The sequence below is a fragment of the Penicillium waksmanii genome, assembly GCF_028829765.1.
Source record: "Penicillium waksmanii strain IBT 27052 chromosome Unknown utg000001l:1.0-4852451.0:1.0-4856178.0, whole genome shotgun sequence".
Taxonomy (NCBI): domain Eukaryota; kingdom Fungi; phylum Ascomycota; class Eurotiomycetes; order Eurotiales; family Aspergillaceae; genus Penicillium; species Penicillium waksmanii.
The window spans coordinates 518,668-545,836 of record NW_026643248.1 but is presented as its reverse complement, the minus strand read 5'-3'; the positions used below and the strand labels follow the sequence as shown (position 1 = coordinate 545,836).

General features: G+C 46.5%; 11 protein-coding genes across 11 annotated transcripts; 4 read left to right on the top strand and 7 right to left on the bottom strand.

Moving 5' to 3' along the window:
* Positions 1 to 635: 635 nt before the first annotated feature.
* N7481_000195 (uncharacterized protein) lies at positions 636 to 2,616 on the top strand (the record flags this gene model as incomplete). The annotated part of the gene is made up of 10 exons (XM_057259414.1): positions 636 to 790; positions 859 to 872; positions 934 to 1,006; positions 1,065 to 1,396; positions 1,470 to 1,613; positions 1,708 to 1,922; positions 1,976 to 2,173; positions 2,237 to 2,264; positions 2,321 to 2,436; positions 2,533 to 2,616. 10 exons carry the CDS (start codon positions 636 to 638, stop codon positions 2,614 to 2,616), a joined length of 1,359 nt encoding a protein of 452 aa, XP_057127246.1.
* A 209-nt stretch (positions 2,617 to 2,825) lies between these two features.
* Positions 2,826 to 4,255, bottom strand: N7481_000194 (uncharacterized protein; the record flags this gene model as incomplete). Its single annotated transcript, XM_057259413.1, has 7 exons — positions 2,826 to 2,859; positions 2,909 to 3,226; positions 3,279 to 3,765; positions 3,841 to 3,885; positions 3,949 to 3,985; positions 4,044 to 4,063; positions 4,111 to 4,255. The coding sequence occupies 7 exons, from the start codon at positions 4,253 to 4,255 to the stop codon at positions 2,826 to 2,828; spliced, it is 1,086 nt and encodes a 361-aa protein (XP_057127245.1).
* A 1,933-nt stretch (positions 4,256 to 6,188) lies between these two features.
* Positions 6,189 to 8,029, top strand: N7481_000193 (bestrophin family protein; the record flags this gene model as incomplete). The annotated part of the gene is made up of 7 exons (XM_057259412.1): positions 6,189 to 6,425; positions 6,498 to 6,645; positions 6,720 to 6,804; positions 6,864 to 6,986; positions 7,037 to 7,386; positions 7,438 to 7,611; positions 7,665 to 8,029. The coding sequence occupies 7 exons, from the start codon at positions 6,189 to 6,191 to the stop codon at positions 8,027 to 8,029; spliced, it is 1,482 nt and encodes a 493-aa protein (XP_057127244.1).
* A 662-nt stretch (positions 8,030 to 8,691) lies between these two features.
* On the bottom strand, positions 8,692 to 9,156 carry N7481_000192 (uncharacterized protein; the record flags this gene model as incomplete). Its single annotated transcript, XM_057259411.1, has 1 exon — positions 8,692 to 9,156. The coding sequence occupies one exon, from the start codon at positions 9,154 to 9,156 to the stop codon at positions 8,692 to 8,694; it is 465 nt and encodes a 154-aa protein (XP_057127243.1).
* A 659-nt stretch (positions 9,157 to 9,815) lies between these two features.
* Positions 9,816 to 11,834, bottom strand: N7481_000191 (uncharacterized protein; the record flags this gene model as incomplete). The annotated part of the gene is made up of 5 exons (XM_057259410.1): positions 9,816 to 10,377; positions 10,430 to 10,552; positions 10,626 to 10,878; positions 10,939 to 11,552; positions 11,626 to 11,834. The coding sequence occupies 5 exons, from the start codon at positions 11,832 to 11,834 to the stop codon at positions 9,816 to 9,818; spliced, it is 1,761 nt and encodes a 586-aa protein (XP_057127242.1).
* A 1,647-nt stretch (positions 11,835 to 13,481) lies between these two features.
* Positions 13,482 to 14,999, bottom strand: N7481_000190 (MFS transporter; the record flags this gene model as incomplete). The annotated part of the gene is made up of 1 exon (XM_057259409.1): positions 13,482 to 14,999. One exon carries the CDS (start codon positions 14,997 to 14,999, stop codon positions 13,482 to 13,484), a length of 1,518 nt encoding a protein of 505 aa, XP_057127241.1.
* A 1,149-nt stretch (positions 15,000 to 16,148) lies between these two features.
* Positions 16,149 to 17,807, top strand: N7481_000189 (cytochrome P450; the record flags this gene model as incomplete). The annotated part of the gene is made up of 3 exons (XM_057259408.1): positions 16,149 to 16,178; positions 16,244 to 17,350; positions 17,403 to 17,807. 3 exons carry the CDS (start codon positions 16,149 to 16,151, stop codon positions 17,805 to 17,807), a joined length of 1,542 nt encoding a protein of 513 aa, XP_057127240.1.
* A 344-nt stretch (positions 17,808 to 18,151) lies between these two features.
* On the bottom strand, positions 18,152 to 18,454 carry N7481_000188 (uncharacterized protein; the record flags this gene model as incomplete). The annotated part of the gene is made up of 1 exon (XM_057259407.1): positions 18,152 to 18,454. One exon carries the CDS (start codon positions 18,452 to 18,454, stop codon positions 18,152 to 18,154), a length of 303 nt encoding a protein of 100 aa, XP_057127239.1.
* A 268-nt stretch (positions 18,455 to 18,722) lies between these two features.
* On the top strand, positions 18,723 to 18,920 carry N7481_000187 (uncharacterized protein; the record flags this gene model as incomplete). Its single annotated transcript, XM_057259406.1, has 1 exon — positions 18,723 to 18,920. One exon carries the CDS (start codon positions 18,723 to 18,725, stop codon positions 18,918 to 18,920), a length of 198 nt encoding a protein of 65 aa, XP_057127238.1.
* Positions 18,921 to 19,953: 1,033 nt separating this feature from the next.
* On the bottom strand, positions 19,954 to 21,238 carry N7481_000186 (NAD-dependent epimerase/dehydratase family protein; the record flags this gene model as incomplete). The annotated part of the gene is made up of 5 exons (XM_057259405.1): positions 19,954 to 20,083; positions 20,136 to 20,728; positions 20,784 to 20,890; positions 20,959 to 21,143; positions 21,201 to 21,238. The coding sequence occupies 5 exons, from the start codon at positions 21,236 to 21,238 to the stop codon at positions 19,954 to 19,956; spliced, it is 1,053 nt and encodes a 350-aa protein (XP_057127237.1).
* A 3,438-nt stretch (positions 21,239 to 24,676) lies between these two features.
* On the bottom strand, positions 24,677 to 26,094 carry N7481_000185 (uncharacterized protein; the record flags this gene model as incomplete). Its single annotated transcript, XM_057259404.1, has 3 exons — positions 24,677 to 25,588; positions 25,639 to 25,919; positions 26,088 to 26,094. The coding sequence occupies 3 exons, from the start codon at positions 26,092 to 26,094 to the stop codon at positions 24,677 to 24,679; spliced, it is 1,200 nt and encodes a 399-aa protein (XP_057127236.1).
* Positions 26,095 to 27,169: the final 1,075 nt, after the last annotated feature.

The following is a 27,169-nucleotide window of genomic DNA, read 5'->3' as shown; positions in this document are numbered from 1 at the left end:
GACAATATTGCCACTTTCGCCCTGCCGCTGGTAGATCAAATTGAACGCCGGAATGGAATGCAGGTCCGACCGCGGCCGGAAACGGTAACTCGAGCGCTACTACAATTGAAAATCGTGTCTGATTCAGACCTCAAAAATATCTTCGACCTAAATAAGATGAAGCTCTTTTATAATCAGCGGGGAAATGCTTCAGCATACGCTAAATAAGCGTCTAGCCTATACCCGAAGATTTACGGGAAACTTTGGGGCAATCTCCGATCGAGAATAATGGTACTATTTCGGGTGAATTTCACAATATTACCACGCAGAGCCCTATGATCACATATGAAATGTTTTCTAAATAGTCAGTATATCAAATTAAATTCTATTTAGGCTCGGTACCACCCGAAGATGGGGATTGAGTCGTCAGTTTTGCAACCGGCCATCCGGCAACTTTCCCGGGGCTCCACCCGGTTTCCCGAAGCCGTTCAGATTTTTTCTTGGCCGGGGTAACATCCAATGCATTTCTGTTAGAAATTGCTTTCCCACAACATCAACGCCATTGATTGATGCTAGGCTAGCTGTCCCACTTGGTTATTTTGGGTTATCATCCCCATATCAATTGACGTGGAGAAGGACAGCATCAACCCGCCACTATGAGCAGCGACGAAGAATCTTACCCCGTCGACCGGAAGGTGGCCGTTGAGGAGCCCCTCCAGAAGGACACAGAGAAACCTCTATCGGCCAAGGACCTAGAACCTTTTGGCAATGAAGAGACCGCAGAGGTCAAGTATCGCACCATGAAGTGGTGGTAAGTGAAGACTCTTCTTGGCATTTATGATGCCTCCTGAAGTCCAAAAGCTGATATGGAATCTCTAGGCACTGCGGCATGCGTGAGTCCTTATCTAATCCCATAGAATGATATACCCCATTCGTTTCTAACAAGATATTTAGTCATGATTGCAGAGAATGTCTCGGTGGGAATTCTGTCTCTTCCATCTGCAGTGGCCACGCTTGGAATGGTTCCGTATGTGAAAGCTTTCTATCCGATTTCCAAAGGTTAATTTTCTCACTCTTGAATATAGTGCTGCTATCATGATTATTTTTATTTCTGCCTTGTCATGGTACACTGGCTATGAAATTGGCCAATTCAAGCTGCGCCACCCCCAAGTTCACAGCATGGGAGATGCTGGTGAACTCCTCATGGGCCGCATTGGCCGCGAGGTTCTGGGAATCGGCCAATTACTACTTCTAATCTTTCTCATGGCCAGCAATATTCTGACTTTCAACATCCTGATGAATGTTCTAACAGACCATGGAACTTGCACATTGGTCTTCGGTGTTGTTGGCTTGGTCATCTGTTTCCTGGGCGCTCTTCCTCGTACCATGAACAAGGTTTACTGGATGTCCGTCGTCTGTAAGTGGTTCCTTTTGGCGTTCAGTGAACTAGTAATTATTTCAAACCATGAAAACATTGCTGACTCATATAGCATTCGTGAGTGTCTTCGTTGCAACTGTCGTGACCATGGTCGCCGCCGGAGTTGAAACCAAGACGCAAGTTGTGAATGAAGCGACCAAGGAAGTTAGCTTTCGCGAGGGCTTCCTGGCAGTTACAAACATTATCTTTGCCTACCGTATGTCTAACACCACCTAGGGGTTCCTACCATCAGCAACTTCCACTTTCCCTATCTGCCTTGAAGACCTGTCAATGCTAACTTACGTCTTTAGTTGCTCACGTGGCTTACTTTGGCTTCATGTCCGAGACTGAGGACCCTCGCACTTTTAACAAGTCGCTTGCCATGCTCCAGATCATCGATACTGTTTTGTACCTCGTCAGTGCCTTGATTATATACCACTACGTGGGTCCCGATGTCAAGTCGCCAGCCATTTCGTCACTGAGCCCTATTATGAGCAAGATCGCCTGGGGCCTTGCTATTCCAACGGTAGAACTCCAGTCTTCGCAATCCTTGATTTTTCGCGTCGCTAATCAAAATAGACTATTCTTTCCGGTGTTGTGCTGGGCCATGTCGCCTGCAAATACATCTACGTCCGCATGTTCCGTGGATCTGACAAGATGCACAGCCGGAGCTTTCTCTCCGTTGGCTCATGGGTTGCGATCTGCATTGGTGTGTGGATCGTGTCCTGGGTTGTTGCTGAGTCGATTCCTGTCTTCAATGACTTGCTGAGTCTTATTGTATGCATCCCATATTCACACATTTCACCGGGGACTATTTGCTAACCAACGACCAATCAACAGAGTGCGCTTTTCGGAAGCTGGTTTAGCTGTAAGACTTGAGATCTCATTGAAACTCCAACACCCGTGCTAATTTATATTGAACAGTTGGACTTCCCGCCATCTTTTGGTTCCACATGAACCAAGGCCAGTACTTCAAGAACTGGCGGAAGACAGTTTTGACAATCATCAACGTCGGCGTTCTCGGCATCGCCATCGCCATCGTAAGTTTTTCCTCTGCTACCTGTTAAGATGACGATACAAAAACGCTCTTTCGAAATTTGTCTTGGCCGATTAAACTAATGTTTGACTTCGATTAGTGCGTATTGGGTCTCTGGGTATCGGGCGTTGCCATTCACGGCGACTCCGCCTCTAACAGTTGGTCGTGTGCCAACAGTGCCTAATTGGAGAAAGTGAAACTCGTCACCTCTCCTATCAAGCTTTGACAACCCAGCAGGGCCTGTGTTTGTCTTGTACAGAAAGGGGCAAATTTGTGCAAATCAGCAGGCTGTCTTGCATTGTACGCCTATACTTGCATCACATAGAATTTGTTTATAGATTTCTCAGAATTAGATAACTCGTATATATCGGAATACTCCATAGAATTATTGCATTATATTATTTCAGATCGGTCGGTTCTCTGGTTGCTGCAATATGTCAATAAAGCCTATCCCATCATATTGTAGTCAAACATACCTTTGAGACGCAGTTTCCCAGCGTTGATTTAATGAAACCATTCTAATTATCGTATCGCTTCCGTCACCGATAGGAAAGCCCGAGGCTTGGTGGCTAGCCATGAGACTAGCGGAGTCGGTTGAACCCCGGCGGGCACAACTGCTAAGTTGTGTATGCGAAAACTGGTCGCCATCAAATATGCGATTTGTTGATTGAGCATTTTTCTTGCGACGAGTGAATATTCCTTTTGCCTCGGGCGCGCGCTGTTTATTGTGTGTTGTAAGAACATTCAGGGCTGGGAGACAAGCACAAACAAGACCGAGACCAATCTCCGCGTTTCTGAGACACTGTTAGGTAAATATTTTCCAGTCACCAAGGGGGATTTACGCACGCTGTCAAGATAGATCTCATATATATGGTCGTTTCGTGGGGTCTATTCTTCTCATGAACACCGATGACGAGTCGGAAGAGGCTGAAAGCAACGGCGATGCCTCCAAGACCGAGAAGAAAAACAACACGGATCTTCTTCCAAATCGGCATTTGCAAGGTCCAGGTCAGGGCAACCGGGAAAGCGAAAATGGCAATGTCAGTCAGAAAGCTGATGATAGAATCTGCGATGATCACTCCGGGCTGGCTCAAGCACGTCGCATTTTGGCTTTCAGATTGTCGCCAATAGGCCGAGACGGGGTTGCAGATGAAGATCTTGATGAAAGTGATTATGACGTAGTAACCAACTGTCACACCAAGAAGACAGTACAAGGCTATCATGCCTGTATAAAATGGTTGGAATACCCGTATTAGAACATAAATCAGGCTGCTCTTGACGAAGAGAGCCGTGGGTGCATAAATGGCAGTTGCCACATAGGAGACCTTCGAGGCTGATGAGCTAAATTATTCAGAGATTTGCTGTTGGATGACCATTGTCTTTACCTTGATGCATTGCTCAAACTCACCATGGCTCAACTCTGAGGGTTGTACGGTGCACCCCAAGAATCCATCTGCAACTCAGGCTATTATTAACTGTTCGATCCAAACCGAAAGAAGTTTCTAACGTAGCTCACATATCAAGGCATTCGCACAATATCCCATGAATAAAACCTAGTAAAAGTCCAGTTAGTCAAACCGCCACGTGAGCGAATGGCCGATTTTCCCATACCCATCCGATAACACATGCCGCTATTGAAATTAGCCAAGCCCATTCTAGTGGCAGCGAGGGTTCATACCATCGTCAATTCCCAGGGCGGGCTTCAACCGCCACCGAACAAAGATCCGCAACCATACGAGCGGTGTCACGACGACAAAGCAGAGGATCTGGGTGGCATAGTTGATCAAAAACAAAGAGTTACCATTTTTCACGGTAACTGACATGAGCGAGGGAGCCAGGGGTGTTGTGAGGCTGGCATCGGGAGATCTCTAAATATTTTCGCATTAAACCGGGGCCACCATCTCGGGTATTAATTAGTCTTGCATGAATTGCCCCAATGCAACCACGCCCCAGAATGCTTAGTCATTGCCACCGCCAGTGACGTTGATGAAAGTTTGAACCAGCATTTTGAGGAAGTCTACTCACATTTAAATTCATACTCATATTCGACCCATGAACCTTCATCTAGTTCGATTTTCATGCCGCAACTTTCACTATTCGTTTGGCATGCACGTGTTGGATTTGCTTGCGATTCAGAATGGGGGATAGGGATGTGGCCCCTTGAATGGCTCGGCTAGGCAAAGATCTCAGCCGGTTCGCCAAGCTCTGACGCTAGGCATGTGGAGGCCCCCAATCCAGAGACCCGAGCTCCGCGTCCGGGGCTTGAACCCAGCCGTGTTGACGCGTTGGATGGGGCCGACAGATTGCGAAGGCAACTTGAACTCCAAACAAGCAACGAAATGTATGTAAATTTTCGAGTCCAGCGGTACAGATTCTTGCCACTGAAAAGTTCAAAGATACTACTATTCTCATTGTACTAGAAGAATTACAGCTGCAGGAAATAAATATATCTCGTCCGAGTTCTGTGCACCAACTTCAAGTTGGAAATCATTCAAGTTGTTTCAAGGTTCTCCATATGCGATAGGTGTCATAACATCCCGGGGTTTCCAGTTCCTGGAGATTTGAGAAAGAAAGAAAAAAACAAAAACATACAACAGCAGGGATTCGCATGTGGTCACCCACCATACTACTAACCTGCCGGCGTGTGGCTTAAGTACGGCTGAGCGGACGGGAAGCCCTGTTCTCCACACCCTATGGTCGTATGTACTAGGCATCCCCTTGATATAGTAGATAAAGTAATTTTATAACTTTGGGGTTGTTGATCTCAATCTCCTCTCGAGATATAGCACTATCATCCCCTGGACCCTGCATTTGGAACTCGCGGTTCTGAATGAGGCGCTAATATGGCTGAAATGGCACTGAGCCCTGGAGGGTGTTAAATATTTTTGAATATACTACTAGCACTATGACCGCACAAGGATCTCGGAAAAATTGGTGGTTTCTCTCTAAATGCATCGTTTGGTTTTAATTTGATTTCCTCTATGTTTAATTCTGACTCCCGAGGTCGTTCACCGAGGTCGTTCACCTGGGCATGTTAAACGACTTCCAAGACGAGGCGCTCTTTTTCCAAGTTTATTCGGGGGGGTAGGACCCCTAGGCGATGTTGATGTGTTGCCACTGGCACGCGACCAAGTACTAGTTAAGTGTAGTAGGTCCTGGAGCTGTATGCTTAATATATTGTGCTGCTACCTTGTTCAAGTTGGTCCATGAATAAATACATTATTTTGGCCTCATATTCTGATCCCTCAAAATAAAATCGGTATCTCAAAGGAATACATGCGTCTTTGGCGAGAGAGAAAGATTTGCAACGCCATTGGCGCCGATCCCAGTCAAATCGGGCTATCCGCGCGGGGCATTCACGCGACCATTTCACGCAACAAGTGCAGGCATTAGACCCCGCTGAATCGTGTACAATGGCGACCATATGAAACAGAACCAATTGAATTTCATGATGTTTGGCTTGGCGTGGCTATAGCCGTTTCCCGAGATGGAAGTAGCGCTGTAGCTCCCTGGGTGATACAACAGACTGGACGGCACAGGTTAACTCAACGACGGAAGCTGCAGGTAGATGGACAGATACGAGTAGTCAGTTGTTACCAGATGACGTATTTTGAGCTGGATGATCTCTCTAAATCCGTCTCTACCTGACTTATAATTGTTTGCCTCTGTTTTCACGACCAGGCATAGTTTCCGACCGATGAAAGATTCTCTTTCTCATTCCTGTTTTTTTTATACCCCAACGGTATTTATGCAATAATGTCAGACAACGAGGGACAGGTCGCATCGGATAACAACCGTCCAACCCACACGCTCAACTCGACTGGTGCACGCCAAAAGGAAAATGTCGACTCGCCAGATGCACAATCCGGTGGTGCAAAGGAGTGGGAGTCATTTGGAAGGGCCTCGCGACGCCCTAGCTTTTTGGATAATTTAGCAGAGTCCCGGGATTCACAGTTTCATGTTGAAGACAGGAGTGAAATAGAAAGATACTTTGTATGTGAAAATGAAAAATCTTGACAAAGAATACCGACCATGATCAGCTAAATACATGCTATCAACCGTTAGCACGGGCCCCGGAATATGACCCAACACTCCAAATGGCCAATTGTTATGAGAATACAAGGCAGTATAATGCCTCAACTGATCATACCTTTGTTGATTGTCGGAGGCTGGGCAACCCTCATTACTTGCATGTCTCATTTCTATCACGATCGTAGGTTTGCTCGTTGGGACCGCCCCTCTAACCCATTCATCGACTAACAAAGTTGGATTCTCACCTCCGGCCAGTCGGAATCAACAATATTTTACTTACCGTACTCGGATTCCTGGTTGGCCTGTCATTGTCATTCCGTGGCTCAACTGCCTATGAAAGGTTAGCCCAAGTAGCAAAAAGACATCAACATTGGCCGAAACTCATTGACCCCATGCAAGATGGGCAGATGGACGAAAATACTGGGCCTCCCTTGTCCAAACCTCGCGCAATTTAGCACGCATTATTTGGGTGCATATTGATGAAAGAGAAGAAGAGGGAAATGTAGACCTCCTAAGAAAGCTGTAAGTAAGATTAGCGGAGGTTAGAAGCTTACTACTAACTGAAATGATAGATCTGCTCTCAATTTGATTCTCGCATTCGCGGTGGCTCTAAAACACAAACTTCGATTTGAACCAGACGTTGCATACGAAGACCTGGCAGGACTAATCGGCCATCTAGATACGTTTGCCCTTGATGCCCACGATCGGGAAACGTTGAATCCCCACCAAAAGACACCATGGAAGTCAATGGGTGAATATCTGAGCCTGTCATTTGCCAAATCAAACCCGCGAAAATTGATCAAGCGTTCAAAAAAGCCACTTGGGCATCTTCCGGTTGAGATTCTTGTCCATTTATCATCCTACGTTGATTCCTGTGTCAAGAATGGCACGCTTTCCCTGGCTCAATTCCAGGGTCAAACAAGTAGGTCAAAAAGCCACCAATGTTCTAACCTGTATTAACCTAGATATCTAGTGACATTAATTGCCTCACTCAATGAGATTTTGACTGGAACAGAGAGGGTACTTGATACGCCTCTTCCTGCTGCTTATAGCATTGCTATCGCTCAGATATCCTGGATATACGTCATGCTACTTCCTTTCCAACTTTATAAATTTTTGGACTGGACTACTATACCTGCCTCCATGGGTAAATGACTTGACTTTGATCTCCAAAAAAATTATTGCTGACAGTGAGTGCAGTTGCTGCATATATTATCATTGGTCTTCTCACAATCGGTAGTGAGATCGAGAATCCTTTTGGCCATGACGTGAATGATCTCCCACTGACGTCGTACTGTCGCCAAATTGCAAAAGAGCTCGATATAATTACTGCGAGCACAGCCCCAGATGTTGAAGAGTTTATGACACGCCCGGAAAATCTTGTTCTGTTTCCACTTAGTCAGGCTGGATATCCCACATGGAAAAATAGAAGCAGAGAGGACATTCGAGCCGCTCTGCGTGCCAAGTTCGTCGCAAACCCAAACCGAAACCCTGCTATAGCCGGTTCAAATCGCTCTACAAGGACGATGAGCTTTTCTACAAGGCAGATTGTGGAATCAGTTTGACCTATAGGTACATGAGCTTGAGTTAATCACTTAAAATCGAGAGTTAAAAAGGTCAGCCCTGTAGAGCCTGTATTTGAAAATAATTCTCAAATTGAGCTGTATTCAAGTTGATCTTATCACAAGAACGTTACTTAACCGCATTCTAAAAGCCTATGGATATCTGTATTTTTCGTTTGCTCTAAAACCTGAAATAGTATTGCCGACTGTTGGTAATTGGAGAAATATGGATCGTTAGTTGCGCATATGGTATTGCGGGAAATAGCTGGAAACTCTGTAGGGACCTAATTTGCTATTAATCTTAATCTTGCTGTGTTCCCCGGAGGAAGCTAAAGGCATAAAAGTTTTGAACGCAAAAGAACTTCCGCTCTTGTTGCGATAGCTATACGGACTGACCTTCAGGTTAATATACGCGTTGCAGCTCAGATGTTGCATTTGCTCTGCTCCCTCGTGAGGTGGCTTTTATTGTCATTGTCAACTCCATACCTTGTTCAATTCCGATGAAGTTTAATTATATTTTGTAGACCAATGTGTCAGTTTACAGTCCCAGGCAGAGGTAATTATTTGAAAAGGATGTTGCAAGAAAAGTACTAGTTTCTGTGCTACGGAGTTTATCGAGGGGATGTGGAGTCGACGCTATGAACGGTGGTGGATGACGTATGTATCTAGTACCTGTTGGAAATAAGATAATGCATTTTTACATCGCACACGGCCGTTTCAAAGTCGTCCTGGTCAAACTGCTTCTTGTCCTTATTCCGGGTATGAATCAACTGGAGGACCTTGTCCACACTATCCGGGTGCTTCTCAGAAAGCTCTCCGAGCATCCACATTGTCAACATATATGGGCTGACCATGCAGGAGCCCTGATTGACTTTATTGGCACACTCGCAAAATGCACTGACGAAGGCATCGACGGTGGGATACTGGTCGAAACGCATCAACCACAGCCTGCGGGCAGCCCACACGTCTTCGAACACCCCGTAACCCACGAACTGCTCCTCGATCAATTTGTAGGTATCGTCGGCAAAAGCGTAATCCTTCCCAGTCTCCTTAATGGCGTTGAAAATCTTGCGCGAAATATTGTTGACTAGCCAGTTTGCAACCTGCGTGCTGACCTGACTTTCTCCCATTTTTCGGCGGTCTCGTCCTCAGGATGCGGGCGAATGATCTCGTTGCTAATAATGGGAAAGATACTCTTCGATCTTAGGATAGTCTCGACATTCTCCTTCCATACACCGAATTGGAGGGACCCGTCAACTTTGTCTCCATTGTCGGAAGCTTGATCGAATCGGATCGAAGGTATGTTGACTGATCGACCGGGTTAGCAACCCGATATTGCTTCCACAAATCCTTTATCATGTAGCCTTCCATCTGGTTCGACGTGTTTTCGGGGCTGCTGCTGTTGCTATTTGACATCTTGTCTCGGTCGGTTCACCTTGCCCCAGTCGATCGGCACGCTTGTAATGCGAAGGAGGAGGAAAACCACAAAACATGAATATTGTCTGATTCTTGGTATTCGGAAGAAAGAGCTTTGAATTGTGTAGTCTGCGAGAGGGATATGAATTCGAAGCACGGAATGGGGGTATGGAGGGAGAGAGAGAGAGGAGTACGAAAGTGAATGCAGGTAAGGCGATTTCGCTGCCTCGGGCATCAACATATCAACTGTAGTTAACTATCAATTTCGGCTATCGGTCCGCCATTGCATTTGGAAGTAATTAAATCTAAATGCTGAGAAAGAGATCATTTATCATATATTCGAGCTAGCTACTAGTGAGAACGAGTATTAAGTTCACCACACATTGCCAGCTGTCTGCTCCTTGAGAAGCTTTTTAACGTTGACATTTCGCCAGAAATAGGTGCAAAGAACACAGATGGGTGTAAGACAAACTCCCACGATAACCATCTTTCTCTGAACGTCACCATACGCACCAACTATGGCTGCTCTCTCAGCGGTGCCATCTTCATAAGACATTTGGGTTACCAGACTAGAAAAGATGCTTGCACTCAAGTGCTTGCTCTCCTCCGGTAGTCTTGCATTGATCTGGCTCTCAAGGATATTGTTCCACATCCCACCCGCAATGGCGAAACCAAGCGCAGCCCCAATAGCACCAAACAAGCCCCAGACGGCTGTGACAACCGCTATCTCTTGGTGACTAACCACTGCCATGACAGCAAGTTGACCGCAAGTTGAGAATATGCAAGACCCCACACCGACTAGAACTTGAGTCAAAGTAATGAGGCCAACATGAGTATCAGGCCGGCGGAATGGAATGAGGAGAGCGGTTCCAAGAAGGAAAATCGGAATTCCAGCCATGGAGGTCCACTTGAAGTCGCCAGTAAATCGGATAATTCTGTGACAGTCAGACGGGCGAGAGACTTGATTGAAAATGGGAAACTCCTTACGTTCCAATAACGGGTGATAATATGAATGAGGTCAGAGACATCGCAGAGACAACATAATTGGCCGATTCGATGCTCAGTCTGTTCACAACTTGAAGATATGAGCTGAGATAGGCATTCCAAATACTGGTTTCAGAATTAGTCAAACATCCTCAAGTCCACGAGAAGTGCTCATAATATTTGAGAGAAGGAGACTTACAAGATCGACGCGAACATTATGCAATATAAACAGCATGACCCAATTATTGTTGGCTCCTTCAAATACCTCCACGGGAGAAATTGCACGGGAGAAAAGAAACGCTCCCAGCAGTAAAACGCCGGAACACAAGCCACACCGAGGACTTCCATGGCGATTATGTATCCACTAGCCCATCCCTTGGGGGCATACGCAGCGATGCTGAATGGTAGAAGAATCAGGGAAAATGTTGCGGTTATCAAGACGATTCCAATAACTAAGAAGTGATATAGCTGTTAGTCCGTATTGAGTGTGACAACTTAGGAAAATGACATACTGTCGAACTCGATGGCGTAGTGACCAATGGACTGCCACCATTTTCTTGTAGATTCGTCTTTCTTCAACACTCCACTCTTCTCCGCTTTTAGCCGTAACATCATCATCACAGCGAATATCGGAAAGCAGACACCAACAAGCATAATGGCAAACGATCCGAATGCCCATCGCCAGCTCAGTTCATTCCAGAACGAATCGGCAATCCTGGGACCTGCGAAGGTGGAGGCGATTCCAGGGGTTCCCATGAGACCGATTATAATCATTCGATTCTTGAGTGAGGTCATATCGGCAATCATGATCTCGACAACATAGAGGATTCCAATATGACCGACCCAATATAATGTATGCCCGGCAGTATATGCTTCCACGTTTTTGCACGTGGCTTTGACAATCAACCCGATGGTGACTAAGAAAAGCATAATGAGAAAACCTTCGACACGACCCCAAATGTCAACTATTTTAGCGAGGGTGAGTTTTGATGAACCACCGAGGATAGTGGAAACAACGCCGACAACAGCCAGAAGGCCATGTTGGTTAAAGAACGAGGTGACATAGGGGTTCAGGGACGTCTGGACCGAGGTAAGAAGTGCATCCACAAATGAAACCAGATAAAGGCTGTTCTTGATTGATTAGAACTAGGATATCCCCGGAGTGTTTATTTTGGGAATGTATAGGGTTGGGAACTCACAGTACGAAAGTTAAAATCAACGTCTTGGTAGACCAAACCGAGGTAATGGCTCTCACACGTTGCACACCCCCTTGGAAACCGTCTGAGTCTTTTCGCTCAGGAAGATCGAGATGATCGTCAGTGTCTCTGACGACCTGACTAACAACGTCTCCTTTTTCAGCATCCCCCTGAGAGTCTTTGCTCCGTGAGATTTGCTCTGACGCGACCATACTTGATATCGACGAGAAGATTCAAGTCTAGTCTTTTGGGGTTTCTAGGAGATCCAGTTCTAGGAGGAAAGGTCTAATCATGGGAGGGCGTGGTGCAATTTATGAAAACGAGATCCGTCCATACGGCTTCAAAGGGGCAGCGGCAAATTTCAAATGTCTTGCCACGCGAAAATGCAAGCTGTAACGCCGATACCGCAAAAAAAGGGCCCCTCATATCAGATGATCTGATAAAGGCTAGGGCCAGATCAGCAACCAATCATGTCGGAAATCGGGGCCTTGGCCGTGCAAGGAAGGTTTCGCCCTAGTTAAGATACCTGCGTGCGACTTGGCAGGAAATTTCGGTAGTGACCGATGTTACTCCTTGGGATATCGTGCTGGTTAGACCAAATTAAGGCAATCGAAACGCCTATCTCAACATTCAATGTTGCTTCAATGTTGCTATGAGACTCCATGCAGTATAGAAAATCTGATGTCCTTTCTCCCAAATATCTTGAAAATTTGGGGATATCAAGACTTTCGCAGATACCGGTATTAGAACTATCGGCTTGCCACGGAGACACGCTAATATCTTGGAATTTTGAAAAATTCGGACTATGATATTCTTGAGAATTCCAATCCCAGGATTGGGGCCGCCGAGACATCGCCTACAGAATATTTGGCTTTTCAGAGGCTCGGTTACTCCGAGCGGAGACACTAAGAAACGCCAAGGATTAAGGCCACCACCTGGGCAAGTGTCCGGTGGATCAGTAACTACCGTCGACCCCTGGCGAATACTACGGCGTTGTCCCGGCGTCGGGGCGAGATTGAGAGCCTTGAACAAAGGCCAGACCAGGCGCACATATATCTCACGGCGCAGCTCCGAGCTATAAGTGTTTCGATCTTCACGCAACAAACCGCATGAATTGTCTTCGGTCTAGCCTTTAGGCGCCTATTCACATCGGGATCACACATACTATACGCCAGGCGGAATGGACAATATCCACGAGCATTATGCCTATCAATAGTGCCTCTCGCTGACTGTTAATAATTATAGGACGATCTTAGACTCAAGGAATGAAGACCCGGGGAAGTATAACTTTAAGGAATATCGATCATAATTACCGAACAGCCATTAAATTATAAATAGGCCAAATTATGGCATTGCTGCGACAAGGATATCCTTCATGAGTGGTTAGGTTCTATGCAGCCCTATGCAGCACACTACATGGCAATTGAATCTTTCACGACCTATTAGATGGTCGACATGGGTAGGGCACTCTAACTCTTCTTTCCAGCATCGTTCTCCAATCAAAGTCACTCTTGGCAGAATTTATCGTCGTTCCCAACCTGATACGCTAGCCCTAGAGAAATAGGCAATTTCATTGTAGACTGCGAATGCGAAGGACTGCTAGTGTTTTATATGTCGATTCTGGCCTCAGCAGCTGGTATTTGCCTCGACACAATACTAGGTTCTCATATGCTTCACATTGACAATCTCGCCCGGGTTATTTTGAAATTCGAAAAGCTGTTGTGCAAATTAATAATTACACTTTTATACGGTAGATATATTACTGAACAACAAAAAGATGAAATGCCAAGACGCTTGGAGTAGAATTTCGGACAATTCCGGGTTGGTGTGCCCTTGGATTTTCCACTTCTATAACTATTTCACCGCTTGCGGAGCTCCTTGGGCTCGGGCAGATATCTCGCAGCAACCGACAGACCAGCAGCAAGTAGACACATAAGTATCCAGATGGCATACCCTCCGAGATATTGAGTTCTTGCTCCGACTGCAAAAAGACTTGTGAAAAGGGCTGGAGAGAAAGCCCTCAAGGCACTGACACCTGTCAAAGCCAGAGCATTCAGTGTGCCCAAAACCCTTGGCGAGGGCGCGACATCATTGATAGCAAGCTGAATCGCCGTGAAGCTCATGCTGACACCACAACCAATAGCCAATAAAACTGGAACGAAGACCCAGAAAACCTTGAGCGAGCCCTCGGTGTGCATGCGCAAGAGGACATTCGCAAGGGGGCAGGATAGGAAGAAGAACGGATAACAATAGGCGCAAAGGCGAATAACCCCGTTCGATCCGATCTTCCGTTGCAGCGGAGGGAATACCAGGAGAAGCCAGGCAGCCTGTGCGGCACCATTGAGTCCCATCATTATGGAGATTTGGAATGGAGTGAAGCCGAAGCCACCCAGATGAACTTTAGTGTACCAGAAGACAGGAATAATGGCCGTATAGGCAAATGCGAGCACCATAACGTGTCCGTACACATAGAGCACCGTGCCTACGCCTGGGGATTTCAGAAGCTGCCAAGTCGTCAGGTCACCGCTGCGGGAGGGCGCGGTGGATGCAGTTTCGTCACCATCACCCTCCGCGGCAGGTGTCTCTTTCTTCAAAGTCTCCTTGATGAATAGAGCACTGGAAATGGCAGCGGTAGCTCCGATAGTTGCGACAACTAGACTTGAAAGTGCGTAGGGGTAAACCTTGAGGAAGTGATTGGATCCAAAAACGCGTGGGAATTGACGCACGGGATCAGCAAGGGCACCACCGAGGAGCGGCCCTAGGAATATGCCCAAGTTGCCACTGAAAGCAAACCAGCTAAATGCACGAGCCTGGGTCTTGCGCGTGCTGTGCTCGGCCACCATCGTGCGGATAGTAACGATGGTTCCGGCGAAGACACCAGCAACGCATCGAAACATGATCATCTGTGCGATACTCTTTGCCATTCCGAACAAGCCAGTTGCCAAAGTCACCCCGAACAAGGAGAAGACCAGCACCGGTTTACGTCCAATACGGTCGGCTGCTCGGCCCCAGAAAAGCATGACGAGGGCTTGTGTCAGGGAAAATAGCGATTCGATTAGCCCGCTATAGAAGCCGATATCCGAGTCCGGGACGTTCCCATTTTCTTGGACCATCTGACTGACATAGGGGAAGATGGAAAAAAAGGCCAATGGCTCGATCACTCGGGCATAACAAAGCAGTAGGATCTGGGTGATGGGTAGAGGTTTCTCATCCTCGTCGCCGTCATCAGCAGTGTCGTTTTGAGGCGATGAACCATAGGGAGAGCTCGAGTCGCGTTCGCGTTCTGCCGAACGCGTGGCTGCCTGGGACCCTAACAGTGCAGTCGACTCATCCACGCGACCATCAGCATCGCCGTCAGTGAAGGCTTCGGACGACATTGACCGGGGAGCTGCAGCTCGGTCGTGAAGCTGCCCGTTTGTGTCTGGCGTGATAGGTGCCCTGGCCAAAAAGTTGCAGCTAACCGAGCGAGATCGAGCAAGGGAAACTCGAAATTGAAATCCCACACCCCTGGACTAACCTTGGAAGTGAAAAATTGTCTTCCTGCAGGTGAGATGTGAGATGTAACGGAGATTTCTTCTTGCGCGTGGCTGGTGGAGCCGGGCGGTCGGGCTGGTCAAATAGCGTGTCATCCACGCAGACAGGGAGAATTAGCTGTCGTTTCTCGTAACAAACTAGTTCTACTGGGCGAGCTTCAAGCTGTCTTTATTTCGTACTTCATGAACTTGAAATAGCCGTTTCAACTTAGGCGGGAATTGCTTGCTTTTTCAATACCGAAACTTGAAGGGCCCCGGGGAGAGAGCAATTTATGGTTATTTATTCCACGCTGTGGAACTCTAACAGGGGCCCTCCTTGGCTTGGCAATATATACCGATAGGTCAAGTTAAACTTGGATCTGAATGTGACAGCCCTGATCTAGATATCGTCCACATGGTTTTGAAATTTTTATACTGATGAATACTCCCTCTGCCTGACATTAATACCACGATCCGGTTTCTGTCAAAATTAGACAAACGGAGGAGATTTTTGCCGATTGGCTGATTAATTAAGAATGTGTCGAGAGTCAGCGGGTACTTTTGGCCTTCGACATCCCTATATTAGGCATGGTGGAGGCAATACCCCAGTAAGATGGCGCATAGTAGTATAGAATTTCATATAACCTACCTTCTTGGTAGCGATTTAGAGACCTTCTCGTGCCCCTGCAAACGCGTGCTTACGGTGTGCCAATTTGCTGCCTGATGGCCTGATTTTATGCATCCGGCGGGGCTGACATAACTGATATTAATTGCTCCGCTTCGCTCCGCAATTATGCAGTCCCAAAAGGGCAAGGAGCACGAAGTTGGTGATGCGCTAATCGCCACGAGACAAAGCGTGGCGGGGAACCTCGTGTAGCCCCGGCGGTCCAACCACGAACGCCTGATTGCATTGCATTATTTACCCCGAATTTTCGTCGCGGAGATTTTCAATTTCACAAACCACAGATTCATTTCAGCCTGACACCTGTGACAAAGACGGGATACCGCGAAACAATGGCTTTCATTGTGATCGTGGCCATTGCGGTAAGCTTTTAGCTAATCAAAGTCTTCTCGTTCTAAACCAGCTCCTAAACATCCGAGTCTTATAGCTTGCAGCATGGTTGTTTTGGACTGCGGTCTACAATCTGTACCTCAGCCCCCTCGCGAAATTTCCGGGCCCGAAATTGGCAGCGTGTACCAATCTGCAGAATATTTACTGGACTCTGACCGGACAAGAGCACTACAAATTCAAAGAGTTACACGATAGATACGGGGACGTTGTTCGAACAGGACCGAGATCCCTTGTCTATCGAAGCCCACAGGCCTGGAAAGATATATATGGTCACCGCAAATCCGAGGCCGGATCCTTCCTAAAGGACCCGTCATTTTACATCCGTGGCCCTCGAGGTCCCAACATAATCAATGCGGATGATGAAAACCATTCTCGCCTACGAAGGCTTTTTTTACCCGCTTTCTCGGAAAGAGCGCTTCGAGACCAGGAAGATTTGGTTCAGTCCTACGTCGACCTGCTCGTCCAGCGGCTCAACGGTGAAATTTCCGCATCTCGATCAACCGTTGACTTAAGTCGCTGGTACAATTTCACTACGTTCGACATAATCGGTGATCTAGCCTTTGGTGAGCCATTTGGATGTCTTCGCGATAGCAACTACCACCCTTGGGTGAAGATGATATTCGGCAGTATGAAACTGCTTGCAATGCAGCGGCCTTTGGGGATATATCCCTTCTTGGCACCGATCGTGAGAAAGTTGACACCCAAAAAGCTCACAAAAATGAGACAAGAACATTTCGCTCTGAGCATTGACAAGGTACATCGCCGGCTAGCGGCAAAAACCGAGCGCCCGGACTTCATGACTTATGTCATGCGCTTTGACGATGAGAGATCAATGAGTACACAGGAGATGGAGGCGAACGCAGCCGTCATGATCGTGGCTGGAAGTGAAACAACAGCAACTCTACTTTCTGGATTAACGTATTACATGTTAGGAAATCCCTCCGCATACCAGAAAGCTACAAGCGAAGTCCGTGGGGCTTTCGAATCTTATTCGGATATCAATGTTGTCGGGGTCAGTCAGTTAACTTATCTAAACGCCGCTTTCGAAGAAGCATTGAGAGTATATCCACCAGCCCCAGGTATAATACCTCGTGTTGTTCCAAAGGGAGGGGCAGCCATTGACGGAGAATTTATTCCAGAAGGAGTAAGTCTCGATAAAATATTCAATATTATCAATAGACGCTAATTATCTTCAGACCTCTGTCTCTGGTGCGCATTATTCTACGTATCATGCCGCGTCCCACTTCAAACACGCAGACGCCTTTATTCCAGAAAGATGGCTGTATCCCAAAGATAAAGAGTTTGATTCAGATTGCCGCGCAGCCTTTCAACCATTTTCGCTGGGACCTCGAAATTGTATTGGTCAAAAGTGCGCGCCCCACCCAAGAATCACTTCCATAAATTTGAAACTGACATCTTGCAGTCTCGCCTACGCGGAAATGCGTCTAATTGCCGCGAAGATTCTGTGGAGCTTTGATATGTCCTTGGACGAAAGCTCGTCGGAGTGGAATGTTCAGAAGTCATACATTGTTTGGGAAAGGAAGCCATTGCTAGTTAAGCTTTCGCAAGTGTCGCATAACAGGCGAGAGGGCAATTCTTAGCGGTAGCTGTGGTTGCTGGCGAAATCTTAATTAGTCTATTCTATTCTATTAGCGATACCATCTTTATCTAGGGTCGTATTGCCAAATTCTGTCAATATCGAATAGGAGATTGCAGATCTATCTAAATGTGCAAAGTGCTAGAATATGTCAGATTGTTGATGATGCCCAGGTGCGCCATGCAGGGAGATAGCCGGAACCTTTACTGTATGTGGATGCACAGGTGGAGGGAATCGACTCAATGGAAGATCTGGGATTGATATAAAGAAGAACGAAGAAATGGGCATGCAACAAAAAGGCTGGATATGAGCGTTTCGGACAAGACGAAGTCTTAAGAAGACATTATTTTACCACTGTTCGTTAATATTATCCTGTCTCCAAACTGCTGCTGCCCTAGCATCAATACTAGCAACCGCTCCGGCCGCGAGGAGCATATCATAAATCTCCCCATGCTCAAGACAAAGGTCTAGGATAGTCCATCCTCCCTCATCAGAACCCACAGTAGCATTCACATTTGCTCCCGCCTCAACGAGGAATCTGACAACTTCAGCCGATTTCCCATATATGGCAGGCGTGAACAAAGCAGTCCGATATCCATTTACAGCAGAAGGAGCATCCATATATGCTCCCGCCGCTAGTAACACCAGCATGGTTTCTAGGTTCCCGACCACCCGTGGGACCTTGGGGAGCTTCTTGACCTAGCTCATCACATCCCATATTTGACCGCTGAGAACTGGAAACAAGGCTGAGGGCACATGGAGTTCCTCTTCTTCGTTGGCATCCTCCCCTACGACGTATTGGGGCTGCTTGTCGGGGACGCCTTGAGCATCGTCGTTTCACCGAGACTCTGTATCGAATTCAGTATCCTCTCCTGATCCAACCGGTGATTGGTACTAGTGCTGCGAAGGCACTGGCACAATGGCTGGCACCGGTTCTGGATTGAGCACAGACCGAAGGGCTGGCATGGGCAATGAGCTGGGATCTGAACTTGGAACTGGTACCAGACTGCAAATGGGCACTAGGGCCGGGACTGGCAGTGAAGACGACACCAGCACGGGTGCTGTTCGATTATCTCGCGGATCTCCACTGGGAATTCTGGAGTTGATCAAATCTTGATCTCCCCTCATGCTGTTGCGGTGTTATTCGCGTGGGTCATGGTAATGCAGTCCAGGGTGCTCGAATCCTTTGGAATTTGAATGAGGAAGGAAATATAAGAGAGTGAAATAAACAATATACGTGATACAAATGATGCATCTGAAGAGTTGCCAAGCGTTGAAGGGCCCGATTCAAGTATTTCGGTGACGGGAAAGACTCGGGCGTGCAGTGGAATATCGCGAGAAATTGTACATATGTGTCGGGTGAAGTAGAGTGAAGATTGTATTGGCTAACTTCAAAAAATCAGAATGCACTTCTGTCGTCTGAATCTACTGCTGGCTAGGTACATAACCCGAAACCCCCTTGACATGTAATGAAATTCAGATGCATCTAAAACTTAGATGAACAATTTTTTTTTTGGAGATGAGTGAGGGAAGAAGTCGAAGTTGTTTGATCGCGAGCTCTCACCATGTATGTACACAGTTGTGGGTGCTGAGGCAGGTACGGCCCGGCATCACCGGCACTCGAACAAACGGCCTGCAACAACAATAGTAACCACCACAGTAGTGAATACCAGTAGTGAATACTTGACATTCCAAAAAGCAAAAGAAGTTCAGCAGCCTGCATGAGACTCGGAGACAATGGTGCCAGCTATATCGCAAAGCGGTTGGCGGAAGCCTTCCCGCAAAATGCAGCCAGGATATCAATGATGTGGGTGCAATTTGTCTCCCCTGCACATGCCTCGCGGTACAGAACCGGTAAGGCAGCGAACAAACCGGCAACCAACTAACTCTCGTTCATGAACGAGCCATTAGCCATTCTTACCTAATCTTACCCCCCCTCCCTCCCTTTCCACCCAACCCCTGCTTCCTTCGCCCAGACCGGCAAATCGATTCCCACACCCTACTTGCTTCACCTGCTTGCTCTTCTCACTCGGAAGGCAATGACCAACTCTCACGCATGTTTTCGCTACTCCGAACAACGTCTGGAATATGAAGCTCCATAATTCTTCATCATCATAAAACCCAAATCTTGCCAAGCCTCCGGCGATGTTCTAGCCTCGTGGAAGGCCACTTGAGTCGAGAATTGCTCTCCAATCAGCAGTGGCATGCGATTCAAAGTCAGCACTGGTCTTCACAGGCTCCCAACCCAATTTTCTCGCTTTGTCAGCTCTCGTTCGGGCGCTAAAGATAATCAGTATTTTCTACAGTCGTAAATGTACTCGAGCGCACTTACTTTGACCCCCAACCAATCTCAGCAATCAAGCCCCAGCCCTTACCCAAGAGTACCTTCGCCTCAGGCAGAGATAAGGGCTGCAAATCATTGCTTTTCAGCGCCCCAAGTGCGACACCTGCATCGGCAATCATCTGAGACAACTGCCGCCAGGTATGCTCCCCAGATTCAACAAAGAATATCCCTGACTTGCCGCTCGGGACGTGGTCATCTGTCAAAACCCGGTTCAGAATGATCTCATAACAGCGACCCACATCTTGAATATGAACGTGATCCCAGATGCCCGAGCCATCCCCGACTACGGGTACCTTGCCTAACTTCATCGCAGCTCGAATCAAGATGGGAGTATGACAGAACTCGTGGAAGGGATTCGCGTCAATTCCGTATATAGAGGGCATCATCAAAATGTAGGTTTTCACGCCTACTTCCAGACCGATCTCCGTGGCGACGATGTCAGACGTCCGTTGGGCATATGGAACGCCGAAGTCTCTCTTTTTCAGGTAAGAGAAGATGTCTCCTTCATCTGAAAATGGATAGTCGGCCTCAACATACTCGTTGGTCATGGGGCGGTCAGCAACGTTGGAGGTTCCGGACGTCTTTTAAGGTACCTCTGTTAGCTCTTGTGCATCCCCGCTGGTAGCATGGACTCACATGAAGATAAAAAACCTCCTTTCCTGTATCCTGTCTCCGCTGTGCCAGTCCTAAGATAAGCGCTCTAGCTGACAATGTGTGAAAGCCTGACGCCGCGTGTATAACGACTAGTAGCATCGTCAGCTTTCTTTTCGCAAATTAGATGACAACAGACCAATTATCCGAAGATTCATACCGTCGTTTTCTCTTGCCACTTCAGAGAGAATCTCAGTTTCGTCAAGGCTGTTGAAAGAAATCGTTTTCACTCCCAGTTTCTCCAGACTCTGAGCTTTTTCCGCTCCTCGCACCAGACACGTGATCCTAGACGCTTTCAAAGCGCCGAAGTTCGAAGCCAAAAGGGCATTCAGTACCGCTCCACCTCTAGGTTAAGTTAGCTCAACTACTGATAAACAAATTCTGTGTATGTCGTACATGTACCCTGAAGCACCCGTCATGAGTATTTTCGGACCGCTCATCGTGCTGACCGACAGGGAAATTTAGCCTCGAGATGCGACCGGCAGTGTATCGTGATTTTAAAGTAGTTTGAAAAATACCTTTATGCTAGTGAAGAGTCGGTCTTTATATCTTGAGAATACCTGTCTCAAATCGTGACATCATTCGCCAGTGGGTACGGTGGTCCGGGGTCAAACCTTATTGACTGACTAAAATTTTGATTTTGGGCAACTATTTGCGTGCCACTCACCTGTTCATGTTTTGCACACCAATGTGCTCCTTTCGGCTGACCAAGGCTCTCACACCGAGGCAACTATTTGCGCGCCATTTCACCTGTTCATATTTTGCACACAGGATTTACCACAATGTGCTCCTTTCGGCTGACCAAGGCTCTCACACCGAGGCAACTATTTGCGCGCCATTTCACCTGTTCATATTTTGCACACAGGATTTACCAATGTGCTCCTTTCGGCTGACCAAGGCTCTCACACCGAGGCAACTATTTGCGCGCCATTTCACCTGTTCATATTTTGCACACAGGATTTACCGATGTGCCCCTTTTGGCTGACCTCTGTTGGGGCAGCTATCCGCGATTTACTCCCGCTTGATTGGCTGTATTGATAGACTATTGTATGACTTGCCCTTGATGGATCTTGCTCTCAGCGGAAACATTATTTGGCTTTGGCCAAATTTGGCCCATACAAAAGGAAATTATGCGGAAACTCTTATCAGTCAGATAACTAACTAGTCACAACTAGTTAATATGATTATGGAGAAATAATATCTTCATGTGATTGCACCGGAATTCCTGCAGCAACATTATTCTACATTGTTATTCAAAAGAAGGTTGATTACTTTCAAAGAGATTAAGCGAGGTTACATATATAGTGAGAGCATCAAGACGCCCAATAAACTTGGTCTTTGTAGAAATACTGTGGGAATTATTTCCGATGGTACGACTTACTTGCCAATCTACACCAGCCTCAAAAACACAATACTTGAAGCTTATATTATGGTATAAAGCAATCGCGCCCTCCCCTTTTTCTAAGATTTTCAAATATCCGCATTTTCGTTTCTGCAGAAAGGGAAAGTTTTGATAGCACTGGTTTACTGGTTGCCTCTGTCCGTTGGTACGCTGTCTTGCAAGGTTACGCTACAATATCACTACTACACGATCAATCACAGATAAGTACGTCTAACGTGATAAGATACCGAGTGAATGTCCCAACGAAACGGAGACTGGCAACTTTACGACGAAATAGCTGTTTATTCAAGCTGCATGGGGCAAGGCTTTCCAATGATTAGTGGGACTAACGGGACCAAAAGTCAATTCATAACTACACAGCTGATGATAATAATGATCGGGCATTCCGCTGCCCGGCGCTTCACAGAGGAGCAGCTTCAATATGTATGGAAAACTGGATCTAACCATTTATTTTCCTAGCTTTGATCAAACGAGAGCATCCTAATGCTTAAGTCCCCTCGAGACATTTACAGTGCGCGGAATGCTTTACATAGACAAAATAGTACACGTCAACTTTGATCACCATCCTGTCTTAGATTTGCTCAGTTGTTGTGCCCAGCGATAGCCGTTGTTGTGTCACAGCTTTACCTTGACGAAGCCATTACAAATAAATGAGACATCACGTCGGGTTTCACAATGCACCGCCCTTACTCACTTTCTTTATTAGACCATGTTCGTCACATATAGAGATTTCTCACCATCGTGTATTCAAGTGCCTTGAGAAGAAAATCAGCTTCCAATTACTTTATCCTGCAGCTACGCTCCAGTGTGGACCAAATTGCCCAAATTTCGCAGATGGTGATTGCCAGCGGTGCGTGCCTAATGGTCATCAATCTGTCAATACTCTACTAAAACTGTCACATTGTAACTGAAGAGTCAGATGGGAAGGTATTTGGTGTAGTCAGTAATCGAATACCTCTCGGAACACTGGGGAGGAGTCCCTAATGAGAATGATGATGATGGAATGCTCATTGGGCTGTTGGACTTCATTCGATTCAAATCCGGACACGGTAAAATGCTCAATACCGTATCAGGGTGGCCTAAACCTATCCAGAAGACCATTCCGGTGGGCGGGTTAGGGAATTCAGGAGGGTGACGACCCTGAGTCGACCGCACAAGTCGCCTCGGAATCCTGAAGCAAGATCCAGCCCGCCGGGGAATCTTGGACAGAGGTATCCCGCAAGTCGTTTATCAAATGCGTGGCACACAAATTAAATAAAACCAAAACTTATCCTTGATATTCCAACCATTAGTCATACTCGACAGGATGTCTTCAGGACGTTCAATCCTCCGGAACAGTGCGTCGAAGTCGGACCTTGGTGATTTATAAAGAGATTTTAGGTATCTGTACATGTATTCCGGGCTGCTATTCTCATTTTCGAAGCTCCGTTTGAACCATAACCGGCCATTTCCCAAGATCTTTGCTGAGAGAGCACCACAAAAAGAACTGGCATGCTAGGTAAGCTGATAAGAGTTTTCCTGCCCACCGTGGGTTTTTGCTTCGATATCGCCAATAAATCACTTAAGAACTCCACTAGAGGCAAATGGAAGGAGCACTAGAGCCGAACATTCGACGGACAGAGGTGTTCATTGATTCTCGTCATGCCGTTGGGCCGCAATAGCAAGATAAATGATACGATTGAAGAGATGAGTGCAGTGATTGCAGATCTGCAATATATAATCTCAGCTCAGACCAATGCAGAATCGGTAAAATGGATTCGTTCAAAGCCAAGGTACTGTGGATGGATGGATGGATGGATGGATTTCCCCTGACCTCTCGCAAAATGAAAGCAATATACAAGATACAACTACTATATCTCTCTCTGTAAGTACCAGTCAAGTTTACCACTTCCTGAAAACGGACTTAGAGCCTCGTCAAGGCCTATTATAGCCTAATTCCTATTCCCTATATTAGCCTGCCCTTGTGGCGCGCAACTCTAGAACCATTGTGACGTCTTGGCAAAGTTCGGTATGGTATTTACCGTCCTAGTTCGCGAGACGGTTTCTGGTTTACATCTGTTGTGAAATGAGGCTGGTGCAGATCAGGAACCAAGCCGGACCAACGGAAATAATCCCGAACTATGTATACGAGGAACTAAGTTTATTGGAAATCAACTTAATCTTGTCGTTGTATATACAGCTTCATGTTTCCTTCTGAATAAACACAACTAATATACCTCTGAACTACAATAGAAGGCAATAACGGTCGGCACTGTGCCCTAGCAAAAATGCAACCTTGAACCGCAGCGGACTAAGGCAAAGCATATAGATTGTACGCTCAGGTAACTAACTCTCACTGTATTCCTGTACCTTGTATGTGTACTTGGAAAATCATCGTCATGGATGGAGTGAAAATGAAACTCCGCTCTTGCTGATTCATTATCCCACTTATGGCGATCTTTTATCCCGCGTGTCGAAATCTGCTAATTTTTGAACTCTAAGTAAATGCAGGAGGGACCACATTCCATCCGATAACATCGTTATACAGCCCCAGTGAATCAAGCCCCAGATTTGAGTCCAAAGAAAGATCCATCTTTACCCACGCCGATTGAACCATCGCCCGAATAGACGACAATTCATTAGGGACGCGTCGTTCCTCCGTATTCGCCAAAGCCCGGAGAATCAGTGCCCGTTGTTCATCTGTTCGAGCCTCCAACGCCACAACAAAAATCGGGAATCGCTGATTCACGCGTCCGAGAGCCGAGATAAGCCTAAATGCTTGACCGGCTAGTTCGTTTAGTTTCTCCGGGTTTGTGGAAGATCGGCATCGGTTTCCGACTCGTTCGAGGTACACCCTGATTGCCAAGCGGAAGAGGTTTGCTGTGTCTCTTTCATGATTTTCGTTTGATTGTCCATCACTAGGAGGGTGGCTGAGTCTTATTCTCTCAGTTTGGCGAATGGTGCATAGTCTGTTGTCGAGGGCTCGGATGGCTTGCCGATGTTTTTCCGAAAGATATTCAGGGTCGCGCTTGTCGATAATTACGTCGATGACTGAGGTGAGCAAATCGAGGAGTTCAAGCGAGCAGCCGAGGGTAGGAAGAATCTGGACATAATCAGCAATCGACTTATTGTTCTCATAAGGCGGGAAATGTACGATATTGCGCATAGGAGAGAACATTGCTTTGGATATCATCGCCGGTTCTTCGGCTAGTTTGAACTGCTCCTCTTTCCGTCGCGCCCAATGTCGAATAGTAAATTTGTACATGACATGGTGATAGAATAACCAGTCAAGGATCAGGGCAAAGTCTCCTTCATACGTTTCGTCGTATTCATAGATCAGTTTCGCGAGCTGCTCAGACCCACATAAGAAACCGGTCCAGGCTGTAGGGGACGGTTCGCGGCTATAAATCTGCTGTTGTCAATAGATTGCTTTGATCCAGCTTAACAATGTGCGAGAACCTCGTGTAATAGCATCAGAAGACTAGCAGCGATGACTTGCAGTATCGCATTTGGACGGTTCAGACCACTGGCGATTGTGTGCCGGATGGCGCAGATTGCTTTGCCTTGGGTAATTCTTGCTGCTGCGAGGCCGTGTGTATGTAGGGTTGATAAGGAGGTGATGGAGTGGCGGACAGCGAGGGAAGGTAAGGACTCGTCGCACAGAGACAATCGCAGAAGGAGGTCGTAAAGGTCGGAATATTCGTCCTCTGAGGACAGAATTCTGCGGATGATCGAGTTACCTGTGAGTTTTAGAATCTTTTCACCTTCTGTAAGTTTCCATCAGGTGGGATCTCTTACTTCCCAAGGACAACGTGCGGTCTATAGAAGCGGGACTGGGCAATGGTAGAGAAGGAGGGATTTGCGCTTCTGAGATTAGACCTATTACACTTACGCAAGTAAGCATGTACGAACCATGGTTTTTGAAAGCCGTCAAATCAAGTGATAGTCTAATATCTTCCGACGTGACGTTGATGAATTCAAGCTTATTTCGGCCTAAGGGTAGAAATTGAGCCTGGAAGGCTTCGATAGACCGACGTTTATCGCCATAATGCGGCCATGAGAGCCGAATGCCATACCCAGCGCAGGGTCTCTTCCTATTGGCACAGTTTCGACATGTTGGCCTTGATCTGTCGCAAGCAATCTTCCGATCTAAGGCAGACTTGAGGTTAGCCAGAGGAGGAGGCCCTTCTGAAAACTGAGGAAAAACATAAACTTGCCTCGACAGTTCCAGCAGCTCTGCTTAGGCTTTGCTAACATTGCGGCGTGAGATTTAGTGAATATGTACAAGGAATAGATTTTTAATCAGGGTTGAACAATTGCAGCTGTTTCTGATAAGATTATTGATTTATAATATATTACGTCATTCATAGCTTAACGTATTTCACTACTAGTATTCCGAACACACTAGTATTCCGAACACCCCATCAGAAACGCGCTCCTTATACGTCACCTACCACTTTCCACCACACACAATGCTACCCAAACGCTCCGAAAAGCGCTTAAAGTCGCTAAATAGGGAAGGTAGGATCCTACTAGCTATCAAAGCTATACAGGATCGCTTAGTGATCTCCCTACGTAAAGCAGTAGTGATCTACAACGTGCCAATCACTATACTACATGACAGAATCAAAGGCGTGCTAAATCAGCAGGAGAAACGATCAGCGTTGAATAAGCTTATACAAGAAGAAGCGGATCTACTTTGTAAGTGGATTCTCTTACTTGATCTACGTGGCGTATTCCCTAGGCCTTTGGCTATTGTTAATATGGCAAATCTTCTACTAGCAAAGTATGGTAATTATATAATATCTACTGTTAGTAATAACTGGGTTATACGTTATATTAAACGCTAATCAGAGCTTTATATATGATATTTAAGGTGTTATAACTACTAGCGTGCTTAAAATAAAGACCTAGCAAGCCTACACAAATAGTTTTAATTAGTATAACGTACGATTAAGGAAAATAGGATTTAAAATAAGGATATCTATAA